At 34.5% G+C, this 13,317-nt stretch overlaps 3 protein-coding genes and 1 long non-coding RNA gene across 4 annotated transcripts; 3 read left to right on the plus strand and 1 right to left on the minus strand.

Moving 5' to 3' along the window:
• Positions 1–2,148: 2,148 nt before the first annotated feature.
• LOC123204601 (ankyrin repeat-containing protein BDA1-like) lies at positions 2,149–3,922 on the plus strand. The gene is made up of 2 exons (XM_044621353.1): positions 2,149–2,856; positions 2,957–3,922. Exons 1-2 carry the CDS (start codon positions 2,230–2,232, stop codon positions 3,788–3,790), a joined length of 1,461 nt encoding a protein of 486 aa, XP_044477288.1. The 5' UTR covers positions 2,149–2,229; the 3' UTR covers positions 3,791–3,922.
• A 243-nt stretch (positions 3,923–4,165) lies between these two features.
• On the plus strand, positions 4,166–5,454 carry LOC123204370 (ankyrin repeat-containing protein BDA1-like). Its single transcript, XM_044620974.1, has 3 exons — positions 4,166–4,208; positions 4,660–5,180; positions 5,281–5,454. The coding sequence occupies exons 1-3, from the start codon at positions 4,166–4,168 to the stop codon at positions 5,452–5,454; spliced, it is 738 nt and encodes a 245-aa protein (XP_044476909.1).
• A 2,667-nt stretch (positions 5,455–8,121) lies between these two features.
• LOC123204602 (ankyrin repeat-containing protein BDA1-like) lies at positions 8,122–10,315 on the minus strand. The gene is made up of 2 exons (XM_044621354.1): positions 9,160–10,315; positions 8,122–9,085 (listed from the first exon to the last, which is right to left on the minus strand). The coding sequence occupies exons 1-2, from the start codon at positions 9,850–9,852 to the stop codon at positions 8,258–8,260; spliced, it is 1,521 nt and encodes a 506-aa protein (XP_044477289.1). The 5' UTR covers positions 9,853–10,315; the 3' UTR covers positions 8,122–8,257.
• Positions 10,316–11,429: 1,114 nt separating this feature from the next.
• On the plus strand, positions 11,430–13,289 carry LOC123204902. Its single transcript, XR_006499642.1, has 2 exons — positions 11,430–12,551; positions 12,643–13,289. It is a non-coding gene; the product is annotated as an uncharacterized LOC123204902 (long non-coding RNA).
• Positions 13,290–13,317: the final 28 nt, after the last annotated feature.

Below are 13,317 nucleotides of genomic sequence, written 5' to 3' on the forward strand. Positions count from 1 at the left end.
AGATGTAATGAAAGAGGAGACTTGGATTTAAGTTTTAAAAATCAGTTATGAAAAAAGTTGAATTTTTTATGCAGATCAAATCAAATTCGATTTTTCATTAGCTGTAATGATTAAATTATTTATACATATTTTTAATAATATAATTAAATATACAAATAAAAAATTACTATATAATTAAATAATTTTAAATTAAAGATCAAATAATACTCAATTATATGATAATATCTTGTATATATACTTAAAAATATATGTACAATAATATTACTCAACTTTATAATATATTTTCTTTCTCCTAACCAAATATCGTACTCACTACACCTGCTCTTCAATTTTCCTTTTCTTTTACAATTATTTATTATAATTTTAGCTTCTTAATAATAAATTACCTTAGCCACAACAATTGCCTATTATGTGACATTTGGTTTAGATAATATTTTATTATCAAAATAAAGAGATTATCTTAAAGATAAATTATTTAAAAGATTACTGGGTATAAATAACTATTATATTTGACAAAATTTGGTAGGTATAAATAATTATTGTGTTTAGTTAAAAGTAATAAAAGAATACTAATAAATTATTTTACTTAAATGCTCTTGAATATAATTATTTTTAAATATTTTTATATTATTTAAAAATAAATTTACTTTTATCTCAAAAAATTAATAAATAATAATATAATTATAATAAAATCAAGATTACCTTGATAATATTTTAATACTTAAAGTGAAGACGGTAATCACATTATCACCTGTATTACCTGTCACATCAGTATTAGTAATAGAAGATTATCGTAATTTTTTATTCTTGATAATATTTTATTACTGATAAACCAAACAAGGTAATGTAAGTAATAAAAGATAGATAATCAAGGTAATCTTTAAATCTCTAGAACCAAACGACTCCTTAAAGTTTTTGCGATTGAAGTAAATACTCTTGCTTCTTGATACAACGAACTAACAAGCATCTTGTCAATTCCTTCCCAAAACACATAATTATGATTTGGGTTTTTTTTTTAAACCTAAATTGGAGTTTGGTTCATCTAATTGAACATAACAAAATGGAGGTGGACATATCGACAAACCAATCAAATGATTTCCAAGATCATGAGCTTTAATTACAAGCAAAACTTGTTACTTCTAAAAAGAATAGTTACTTCGTATAATTTTGGGTGAGGCCGCTTAAAAGCTTGAAGACAATACAACTAAAGCTGATTTGTTGTCAAACACTTCTCATCTAGGGTTTCAATCACCTTAACAATAGAAGTAGATAGCGACGAATTTTCTGAAATATTAGATACAAAATTATGACATTAGTCTTCTTCCAAAGCTTTGATACCATGTGCAAGATCAAACCAACAACATCCTTTATGTGTAACACCTCTCATAACAAAAGTTAGATTTAAACTAAGTTGATTTAGTCCAAAAAAAAAAAAAAAAGAGATTGGATAAGGTGGAGTGGGACCGGGAGTGAAAGTTGTGAAGTTGAGGTCATGAAGTTATGGTGGTGGGGCTTCCACGCCAATAATATCAGGGAAATAACATAAGACTTTGTATTTTGATTCTTGAGTCTTCACTGTAATATGGGAGTTGGCAGTGACCCATTTTCAAAAAGGGCAACTCCTTTTTATTTCGTGGTAGCTTCACTTGAATTTCCTAACAATTTCCTCTAGTCATTTTCATAACAATTAAACAGTTAAACAATCTAAAACATTTCAAGTTTAAAAGTGACAAAATTTTTATATTATGTGTTTTAATAATTATAGATTAAGATAATAAAGGAAGAAATTAAAACATTAAAAACATTACAATTGATAAATAATCGATATTTTTAGGTTAATTCAAGTTATATTGAGTTATGATTAGAAAATTTGATACAGATTTAATTTAGGTTATATGAGGTCTGAGGGTCATTCACATGAAACACAAACTTCAAAGTCTAAAATTAATTTAGATTATACATTAAACATTTTGTTGGATGAAGTCAAGTCAATTGGATGTAGATTATTATTATTTTTTTAAAATTTTAGATACTAAATATAATTTAAAGAGACTAAGTCTAGAACACATTAATTTCTTCGAAATTTCATGGTATCAATGATGTGACCCAACGCGTACCAAGTTCTCTATAAAAATTAAGAAAGCGTTCCAATTCTCTGGTAACAGATTTTCAATATTGTTCACCATAATCTGAAGAAAAACTGTAGAGTGACCGCCTACGGCATGGAAGATGATAGGTTGCAGTGGCTACAAAATTTTGGCATGGAAGGAAATGTGGATGCATTATATTCAGTACTTGCAGAGGATCCTTATGTTTTGGAGGATATTGATAAGATCCCATTTGTTACAAGTCCCTCACACAGCTGCAAGCCAAGGAAAGATCCATTTCGCCAAGGAAATACTCAACTTAAAGCCATCATTTGCTTGGAAGCGAGACCATCTTGGGCGTAGCCCCCTCCATTTGGCTTTGCTGGGGAAGCACTTGCAGAAACGGCTTAGTCCTTGTGATTTGGATTTGGAGAGGAAGTACCAGGCACTTGTAACATGGTTGATAAAACATGACAGTGAGCTTGTCCGTGTTAAAGCAAGGGGGATGGTTACTCCTTTGCACTATGCAGCCCAACTAGACGATGAATCCAATATGACAGACTTTTTGTATGTTTGTCCATCTTCAATCGAAGATTTGACTGTTAGATCTGAAACTGCTGTCCATGTCGCCCTCAAAAACGGGAGTTTGAAAGCCTTCAAGGTCTTGTTAGGATGGCTTCGCTACTTTAACAAAGAAGAGATCCTGAACTGGGAGGACGAGGAAGGAAACGATGCATTGCATACTGCAGTATCTGCAAATCAAGCTGAGGTATGTAAGCATAGCATATGTTTTGTACTGATAGCTCAATTTGCCTTGTAATTTTCTTTGCATAAGCTTCTAATATTTGATTATCTGGTCAATAATAAAGGCGGTGAAGCTGTTGATTGGATGTATGAAAGTGAATAAAAAGAACAGTAAAGGTTTGACAGCTTTGGACATCTTCTACGATGGCCAAGGTCAAGGTTTGGCAGATGCAGCAGTCCGGGACATTCTACTTGCTGCTAAAGCTAAAACTGCATCTCAACTCCATCGTCCGTCTTTAGGAGGTTCAGAAGAAACTTCACCGTTTGAGAACTCTTTTGGGCCCTTGTCGTTTTCAGGAAATTTTTCAAAAACTTTTGGGCTGGGTTACCTAAAGTTATATAAAGTTCCTCCGGAAGTCCGAAATGTTCTACTTGTGGTGGCTATATTGATAGCCACAACCACGTATCAAGCTGCAATAAGCCCCCCCGGAGGATATTGGCAAGATAACGGCAATCCGGAGCGTGCAACCACCACCACTGCTATCAATAACACCACCACCGACAACTTTAATAGGAAGCCTTTTGAAATTAAACACTTCGCGGGGAATATGATTTTTCCACCGACACATTTTTTCCAGTTCTTATTTTTTATATTTAATTCATTGGCTTTTTTTATGTCTTTGTGCTTAATTTCAATTCTCGTAACTGGCCTCCCATTTTGCAGAATCATTATCACAATGACATCTTTGATGGTACTTCCGTATTTTATTTCTATAGGTGAAACTTCTGAATTCGACGGAGGTGTCTTCATAGCCTTATTCTCTATCACTTTTCAGTTGGTAATTATTTTTCCAGCATATTTTATCCCAACTATCTTAAATCGCCGACATTTGAAGCTCACATTGTATGGCCGCCGGAGGAACCTGCGTTTGGGAAGCTTTGAACAACCTAAGAAGTGAAGTCAGCTGTAATTAGTAATAGTGAATTTATATATTTTTGCTTCCACTGGTTTATGTTTTGTTGGTAGAGTCAGCATTGTTTGTAACGTTACACCTGCATTGATCATACTTAATGAAGTTGTTTATCTCGTACAAACGGCCAGACTACTTGACTGGTTATGATCTTTTAATGATTAAAAAACAATATTTAAAATAATTTTAAATGATTTATCATTTAAATATAGTGTAAATTATTTTAACATCAAAATAACCTTAATTTGATTATATATATTATTAAAATTGATAGATGAAATTTGAAATTAAGTTTTAAAAATTAATTTAATAAAATTAAATTTTTTATGTTGATTAGGTCAAATCCGATTTTTTACTGATACAATGTCCAAATACCCAATGCATCCTTACGATAATCATATACCAAGTGCATTCTACACAATCATGCCTATTCAGCTGTTTTAGAGATGGTTTTTTCTCACCAGAACTGCCCAGCTACATCGCATTTCGGTTCGGAGCCATTGGTATCTGGGGATAATTGGTGGTGAGAAAGTTAAAGATATCTTAAGAATAAAAATCTGGAACCAAAAGAGAGAAGCAGTTTGTTCTTGAGTCAACACTTTTCTTGAATGAAACATTTCTATCATTTTTAACTAACATCTGAATTTTGGTTGAAGATAGAAAAGCGTGGCTTTATAAGGATGAAAAAGATTACTGTGACAAAAACAATAAAAGTATTTATACTTATCTTAAATTTATAAATAAATATATATTTAATGTATATTATTAAACGATTGAATAAATTAATAATAAAATAATATTTAATTATATAATAAAATATCAAATATATATTTATTTATATTCTAAAAAATATGTAGCATTTGTGACTACTCCCTTACACACAGCTGCAAGGGAGGGAAAGATCCATTTCGCCAAGGAGATACTAAACTTAAAGCCTTCATTTGCTTCGAAGCAAGACCATCTTGGGCATAGTCCCCTCCGTTTGGCTTTGGAGGGGAAGCACCTGCAGGAATTGCTTAGTCCCCGTGATTTGGATTTGGAGGAGAAGTACCAGGAACTTGTAACATGGTTGATAAAACATGACAGAGAGCTTGTCCGTGTTAAAGCTAGGGGGATGGTTACTCCTTTGCACTATGCAGCTCAACTAGACGATGAATCCAATTTGATAGACTTTTTGTATGTTTGTCCATCTTCAATCGAAGATTTGACTGTTAAATCTGAAACTGCTGTCCATGTAGCCCTCAAAAAGGGGAGTTCCAAAGCAGTTAAAGTCTTGTTAGGATGGCTTCTACACTTCGACAAAGAAGAGATCCTGAACTGGAAGGACGAAGAAGGAAACAATGCATTGCATACTGCAGTATCTGCAAATCAATCTAAGGTATTTAAGCATCCCATTTGTTTATAACTGCTAGCTCATTTCGTCTTCTCATTTTCTTTACTTAAGCTTCTAATATTTGATTATCTGGTCAATAATAAAGGCGGTGAAGCTGTTGATTGGATGTATGGAAGTGAATAAAAAGAACAGTAAAGGCTTGACAGCTTTGGACATGTTCTACGATGGCCAAGGTCAAGGTTTGGTAGATGCAGCAGTTGGGGACATTCTACTTGCTGCTAAAGCTAAAACTGCATCTCAACTGCATCGTCCGTCTTGAAGAGATTCACGAAAAATTTCACAAGTTGAGTACTTTTCTGGGGGCTTATCGTTTTCAGCAAGAATTGCGAAAAGATTTAGTCAGGGTTACAGAAGCTTTGATAAAGTTTCTCCTGAAGTCCGAAACCTGCTACTTGTAGTGGCAGTTTTGACCGCCACAGCCACCTATCAAGCTGCACTAAGCCCCTCCGCGGGATATTGGCAAGATAATGACAATCTGCAGCCTGCAGACAACTACACTGGTATCAGTAACACCACGACTTACATCTTGAATGCAGAGCCTTCTGAACACTTTGCAAGGGATATGATTATTCAGTCTTTAACCCAGTTATTATTATTATTATTTAATTCTTTGGCTTTTTTTATATCTTTATGCTTAATTTCGACTCTCGTAACTGACCTCCCATTTTACAGAATCATTATCACAATGACATCTTTGATGGTACTTCCGTATTATCTTTCTATACTGAAACTTCTAAATTCACCGGAGGTTCCTCTGTAATCCTTTTGTTTGCCATGTTTCTGCTTGTAATTTTAATTCCAACATGTTATATCACAACTTTCTTAAATCACCAACATTCGACGCTCACACGGCATGGCCGCCGGAGGAACATGCGTATGGGAAGCTTTGAGCAACCTAAGATGTGAACTCATCGGTAACTAGTAATAGTGAATTTAGATTTTTTTTCTGCCACTGTTGGTAGAGTCAGCCTTGTTTCTAATGTTTCACCTGCGGTGAATATATTTAATGAAGTTGTTTACTGCAAACAAAATCTAACATCAAAATAACCTAGTTTGATTATATACATTATTAAAATTGATAAATGGGTTTTGAAATTAAGTCTTAAAAATCAATTTAAAAAAATTGAATTTTTATACAATCAGGTAAATCCCAGTTTTTTATTAGGTCTAACTGTTTGAATCGCATAATTTAATCTTGTTCAAATTGGTTTAATCTGGTTTAACTTGAAAAACTGTTTTCCAATCAGTTGAACTGACGGGTCGGGTCTAATTCTGTTATTAAAACCATGAAGTCTTCAAACATTACAAATTACAATGGGATTTCAACTCAATCACCTTCAAAATATACACATTGTGTGTAAATTTAAACATCTAATTAGGTATTCATATAATATATTGTTATGTAATTAAACATTATTTTATTTTTAATTTAAAATCATTTAATCATATAATCATATATCCTTAAAATACTTATTTGAATACTCAAAATTGTGTGTATATAATATTAATGCTAATAATATTTTCATCAACCGAAGACTACAATGTTCCCATTTGATGGACTTTTTTGACATGACACATATTAAAGGGAATTATGTAATATTATAGTTTGAATTATGGATATATTTAATAGTTTACAATTAACCCTAATTTTTTTAAATAATTGATCAATTTAAATAATTAGGATTGTAAATGGGTGTAATTTACTCGTCTCAAGTTTGATAAGTCAAAATTAATGATAGTTTGAGTTTAATTCTAATAAAAAAAATGTTCAATTTTGTTTAGATTGAGTTCAACTCAAATTTTTTATTTATATTTATGATTTAAATTTCAATAAAATTATGTATACCAATTTTTGATACACAATTTATATACATAGATAAGGTGTTATCATATGATTGAATGCTTCTTTATCATATAATGACACATATTTTAAAATCACCTAATTATATGATGACACATCACTGTGTACATAAATTGTATACAAAAAATAGATACACATAACATTGCTCTTTAAATTTACGATATATTGATAAAACGATATTCTTGTTTTGACAATCTCCACTCACAAGTTGGATCAAACTCCTTTTAACTAGAGTTTAATTCAGTTTTAAAAATAAATCATCTCTTTTAATTTAAATTTAATTCGAATTCAAATCGAACTGAACTAACTTAGTTTGAGTTCCAGCCCTAGTCCAACTGTTATCAACTGGATCTATCAAGATTTGGAGCGATCTTTTTGATCGGGTTGACCCAGTCTAGGGGTGTAACTAGAAATCACCAAACTAAAAAAGACGAGCGTTCGAGAGTTAGCAGGAGGTCCTAGACGATGAGAAGCACTTGGAGGTTAGTTATATATAAGATTCTAAGTTCTCATTTACAAACTTATTCATCTTCCAATTATAAATCTCACCTCGGTCTATATAAATAAGTATAGGCAAGATTTTATTCTAATCATCACTAAAAGTGCTCACAGCTATAAGCTGCATAAACTCAAATTTTCTGCCCCTCTCATTCCTCAGTCTCTTTTATACTTGTCCATTTCATAACTCCCTTGTCCATTTCATAGTTACGAAGCCTTTGAGTGCTTCGTAACTGGCCATGTTTATTTCAGTAGTCGTAACACATTTGTTGTATCAGATTGGGTGATATTTCAAAGACACAAACTGACATGTTTTAAGATGATTGGATAATAGGCTACATCCTTACAATAATCATATACCAAGTGTTTCCTACAAACTCTTGCCTATTCAGCTCTTTCAGAGATGGTTTTGTCTCACCAGAACTGCCCTGCTACATGGCATTTGGGTTCAGAGCCATTGGCTTCTGGTGACAATTGGTAGTGAGAAAGTTAAAGGCATCTTATGAAGAAAAATCTGGAACAAAAACAGAGAAGCAATTTGGAGGTGATTGAGTTGAGATCCTGTTATAATGATGAAAGAAACAACTCCATTAAATATATTCAAAGCAGGTGTAACATTACAAACAATGCTGACTCTAACAACAAAACATTAATAACAGGGAGCAAAAATATACAAATTCACTATCATTAGTTAAAGCTGACTTCACTTCTTAGGTTGTTCAAAGCTTCCCAAACGCAGGTTCCTCCGCCGGCCATGCAGTTTGAGCTTCGCATGTTGATAAGATAAAAAAAATGGGATATAATATTTTGCAAGATAACCTACAGCCACCAAAATGCCAAACAAGGAGGAAATTGTTTTTCTCCTGAAGTTAAAAGTTTCAAGAACAGCACAATAAAACGAAAGTGCCATCAAAGATGTCGACAAGACAATGACTGGATAAAATGGGAGCCCAATTATGAGAATCGAAATTAAGCACACAGATGGAAAAAAAGCCAAGGAATTACATGTCAAAAAAATAAATTGTAAAGGAGACTTCAGAATGATTTTCCCTGCACGTTGTTTTGAAGGCTCTGTATTAAAGATGGTGTTGGTGCTGGTACTGATAGCATTGGTGGTGGAGTTACTGATACCAGCGTTGTTGGCGGGCTGCAGATTGCCGTCATCTTGCCAATATCCTCCGGGCGGGCTTAGTGCAGATTGATATGTGGCTGTGGCTATTAATATAGCCACCACAAGTAACACGTTTCGGATTTCAAGAGGAACTTTATCTACGCTTCGGTAACCCGGCGAAAATCTTTTCAGAATTCTTTCTGGAAACGATAAGCCACAAGAAAAGTTCTCGACTAGTGAAGTTTTTTGTGAAGGACGATGGAGTTGAGATGCACTTTTAGCTTTAGCAGCAAGTAGAATGTCCCCAAGTGCTGCATCTACCAAACCTTGACCTTGGCGATCGTAGAAGATGTCCAAGGCTGTCAAACCTTTACTGTTCTTTATATTCACTTTCATGTATCCAATCAACAGCTTCGCCATCTTCATAATTGAGGAGAGAAGGAAATATTAGAAGCTTTAAGTAAAGAAAATGAAAAGGCAAATTGGATGCTTACCTCAGGTTGATTTGCAGATACTGCAGTATGCAATGCATTGTTTCCTTCTTCGTCCTCCCACTTCAGAATCTCTTCTTTGTTGAAGCATTGAAGCCATCCTAGCAAGACTTTAAAGGCTTTTAAACTCCCGTTTTTGAGGGCGACATGTACAGCAGTTTCAGATTTAACAGTCAAATCTTCGATTGATAATGGACAAACATACAAAAAGTCAGCCAAACTGGATTCATCGTCTAGTTGAGCTGCATAGTGCAAAGGAGTAACCATCCCCTTTGCTTTAGCACGGACAACCTCACAGTCATGTTTTATCAACCATGTTACAAGTTCCTGGTACTTCTGCTCCAAATCCAAATCACGGGGACTAAGCCTTTCCCGCAGGTGCTTCCCCTCCAAAGCCAAATGGAGGGGAATACGCCCAAGATGGTCTCGCTTCCAAGCAAATGAAGGCTTTATGTTCAATATTTCCTTGGCGAAGTGGGACTTTCCCTCCCTTGCAGCTGTGTGCAAGGGAGTAGTCACAAATGGCACTTGATCAATACGCTCCAAAACATAAGGGTCCTCTGCAAGTACTGAAAAAAATGCGTCCACATTTCCTTCCACGGCAAAATTCTGCAACCTCTCATCCATGTCTTTGTGGCTGTTTGAAGAAATCTTTTCCAAATTTTGTTTCAATAATAGGAGTAACAGTAGTGGCATTTATAAGAATGAAAATTATGACTTACTGTTTGCCTAGTGCACCGCAGATTCCTATCTTCGAATAAGAAGCAACGAAGAAGTATCGAAACAGTGAGTGAGTCTTGGTCAATGCTTTCGACAGCTTCTGGAGTATTCCTTCTCATTTTCCAAAATATCAGAGCCATAGAAGACTAACGTTGCCATCATATGGTCAATCTTCCACGAATTTCGATGCTCTCTATTCATTCTGCCAATATGAATAAAAGCCTAGATGAGAGAGACCTGTGAACGAAACTGTCTTCAGTATCACTTCCATCATATTTGCAAGCAATTTGCCTTAGCTCACTTGTATTGAGTTGGTTCGCTAAAGAATCAGGTGTGATAAGATGGAGTGGGGACCGGGAGTGGAAGTTGTGAAGGTGAGGTCATGAATCATGATGGTATGGAGGTGGGGCTTCCATGGCAATAATTTCAGAGAAAAAACGTTAAGACTTGTATCTTGATTCCTGAGTCTTCACTGCATTATGGAGGTGGGGCTTCCATGCCAATAATTACAGAGAAAAAATATAAGACTTGTATCTTTATTTTTGAGTCGTCACTGCAATGTGGGAGTTGGTAATGGCTCATTTTCAAAAGGCCAAACGACTATTTCACCCCCAAGTTTAGGTGCAATCCCCAGTTACACTAACAAGTTTGAAAAATCTAAAATCTTATTCATCAATTAAAAATCATAATAATAATTAAAGGTAAATAATTATTTAATAAAAAATTTTAAAAATCTAAAATTTTGTTACATTTCTCCCTCTCAACTTGAAAATCTCATAATTCAACCTCCACTTGAAGTTTAAAAAATCAAAAATTCCCCCCTAAGATTTACAAATCATGGTCAGTGTTGTCGGAGATAATAGTCTTCGACAACTTCGACCATGATTTGTAAATCTTGAGGGAAATTTTTATTTTTAAAATTTCAAGTGAAAAAAAATTATGAAATTTTCAAGCTGAGGGGGTCAAAGTAATAAAACTTTAGTTTTTTATTAAAAAACAATTTTATCCTTAATCTTATTTGAAATTTTTAATAGATAGATAGGATTTTAGGTTTTCAAACCTTATAGGTGTGTCTTGGACAACACTTAAACTTGGGTGGGAAAGAGTTGTTTGGCCTTTTCAAAAAGGGCAACTCATTTTTATTTCAAGGTACTTCACCTGAATTTCCTAACAACCTTTTTTGGGTGGCTGATTCCCTAACAACTTCCTTTTGTCATTTTAATAACAATTAAATAGTCAAACAATCTAAAACATTTCAAAGTTTAGAAGTGACAAGACTTTGAGAGAAATTTAAAAGGAGTTTCAGAAGGGCCAAAAGTATAGTAAAAATTAAAGTGATTATTTCTAATATTTAAAAATTCAAACACTTAACCTATGCAAAAAATTCGGTTATAGATTCAATTAAAATTAAAGGTAAAATTATTATTTAATAAAAATATTAAAAAACATAAAATTTTTTATATTTTTCTCTTAAATTTTAAAAACTAGTAACTTCATCTCTATCTAAAGTTTTAAATTTTGAAAAGTAACATCCTTCAAACTTAGGATCTTTTTTCTCTCCACTCTGATCATCATCTTTGGAGAACGATAGCTGGTCTTTCTTTCTCCTGACGATGCCTCTTCCTCCAGTGATGCCTCTTAGTTCGAAGCCCTCTCTTTCCAAACAAAATCCAAACATCCTTTGTTTAGATCAAAAAATCCAGAAGAAGGAGCCCTTCATCTGGACAATGAGTGTCATCCAAACGAGTTGCCGTCCCAAACGATAATGATGAGACCAAGGCCTCTTCGTCCTCTGCGGTATAAGCAAGTGATGTCAATTGGATGCAAATTATTAATAGATTTTTTATTATCTAAAGACTCCAAGATTGAAGTCTACAACACTTTCTTTTTTTCTTTTTTTTAATTTTATGGTATGAATGATCTGACCTATCGCGTACCAAGTTCTCCATAAAAATGAAGAAACGGTTTCTGTTCTGTGGTACTAAAAGATTTGCAATATTGTTCACCATAATCTGAAGAAAAATTGTAGAATGGCCAGATACAGCATGGAAGCTGAGAGGTTGCAGAGGCTACAGAATCTTGGCGCCGGAGGAGATGAGGATGCATTATTTTCAATACTTGCGGAGGATCCGCATGTTTTGGAGGATCTGATAAGATCCCATTTGTGCAACTCCCTTACACACAGCTGCAAGCCAAGGAAAGATCCATTTCGCCAAGGAAATACTCAACTTAATGCCATCATTTGCTTCGAAGCGAGACCATCTTGAGTTTAGCCCCCTCCATTTGGCTTTGGAGGGGAAGCACGTGCAGGAAGGGCTTATTCCCCGTGATTCGGATTTGGAGGAAAAGTACCAGGAAGTTGTAACATGGTTGGTAAAACATGACAGTGGGCTTGTCCGTGTTAAAGCAAGGGGGATGGTTACTCCTTTTCATTATGCAGCTCTACTAGACGATGAACTTTGGCTGACTTTTTGTATGTTTGTCCATCATCAATCGAAGATTTGACTGTTAAAGCTGAAACTGCTGTCCATGTCGCCCTAAAAGACGGGAGTTTCAAAGCAGTTAAAGTCTTGTAAGGATGGCTTCGACGCTTTAACAAAGAAGAGATGCTGTACTCGAAGGACGAGGAAGGAAACAATGCATTGCATACTGCAGTATATGCAAATCAACCTGAGGTATGTAAGCATCCCATATATGTTTTTAACTGCTTGTTCATTTTCTTTATATAATAAGCTTCTAATATTTTCTTTCTCCTTAATAATAAAGGCCGTGAAGTTGTTGATTGGATGTATGAAAGTAAATAAAAAGAACAGTAAAAGTTTCACAGCTTTGGACATCTTCTATGATCGCCAAGGTCAAGGTTTGGAAGATGCAGCAGTTGGGGGACATTCTAGTTGCTGCTAAAGCTAAAAGAGCATCTGAATCCTATACAAGTCTTACAAAAGTAAGTCGTTATCTATTCGGTTCAGGACAAACTTCACTAGTTGAGTACTTTTTTGGAGGCTTATCGATTCCAAGCAGGATCCTCGCTAGGTTACCAAAGAGTTGATGAAGTTCCTCTTGAAGTCCGAAATGTACTACTTGTGGTGGCTATATTGGTAGCCACAACCATCTATCAAGCTGCACTAAGCCCCCCCGGAGGATAGCAATCTGCAGCATGCAAACAACACTACTGGTATCCGTAACACCACCGCCACCATTAACACTGACTCCATCACCGACATCCCTAATGCAGAGTTTTATGGACACTTTGCAGGGAAGATGATTTCTCAGTCCGAAAGCCAGCTATTATCTTTTACACTTAATTCTTTGGCCTTTTTTATGTCTTCGTGCTTAATTTCGATTCTCGTAACCGGCCTCCCATTTTACAGAACCATTATCACAATGACATCTTTGCTGGTACTTCCGCATTATTTTTCTATATTTGGAACTTGCAAATTA

The sequence above is a fragment of the Mangifera indica genome, chromosome 20 (assembly GCF_011075055.1).
Source record: "Mangifera indica cultivar Alphonso chromosome 20, CATAS_Mindica_2.1, whole genome shotgun sequence".
NCBI lineage: Eukaryota > Viridiplantae > Streptophyta > Magnoliopsida > Sapindales > Anacardiaceae > Mangifera > Mangifera indica.

Excerpts from the sequence above, each read along its gene's own strand:
- LOC123204370 (XM_044620974.1), top strand. The coding sequence starts at position 4,166 with ATGTCCAAATACCCAATGCATCCTTACGATAATCATATACCAA. Across the intron at positions 4,209-4,659 it reads TTACGATAATCATATACCAA|CATTTGTGACTACTCCCTTA; the intron begins GTGCATTCTACA and ends AAAAATATGTAG. Across the intron at positions 5,181-5,280 it reads TATCTGCAAATCAATCTAAG|GCGGTGAAGCTGTTGATTGG; the intron begins GTATTTAAGCAT and ends TCAATAATAAAG.
- LOC123204601 (XM_044621353.1), top strand. The coding sequence starts at position 2,230 with ATGATAGGTTGCAGTGGCTACAAAATTTTGGCATGGAAGGAAATGTGG. Across the intron at positions 2,857-2,956 it reads TATCTGCAAATCAAGCTGAG|GCGGTGAAGCTGTTGATTGG; the intron begins GTATGTAAGCAT and ends TCAATAATAAAG.
- LOC123204602 (XM_044621354.1), bottom strand. The coding sequence starts at position 9,852 with ATGCCACTACTGTTACTCCTATTATTGAAACAAAATTTGGAAAAGATT. Across the intron at positions 9,086-9,159 it reads TATCTGCAAATCAACCTGAG|ATGGCGAAGCTGTTGATTGG; the intron begins GTAAGCATCCAA and ends TCAATTATGAAG.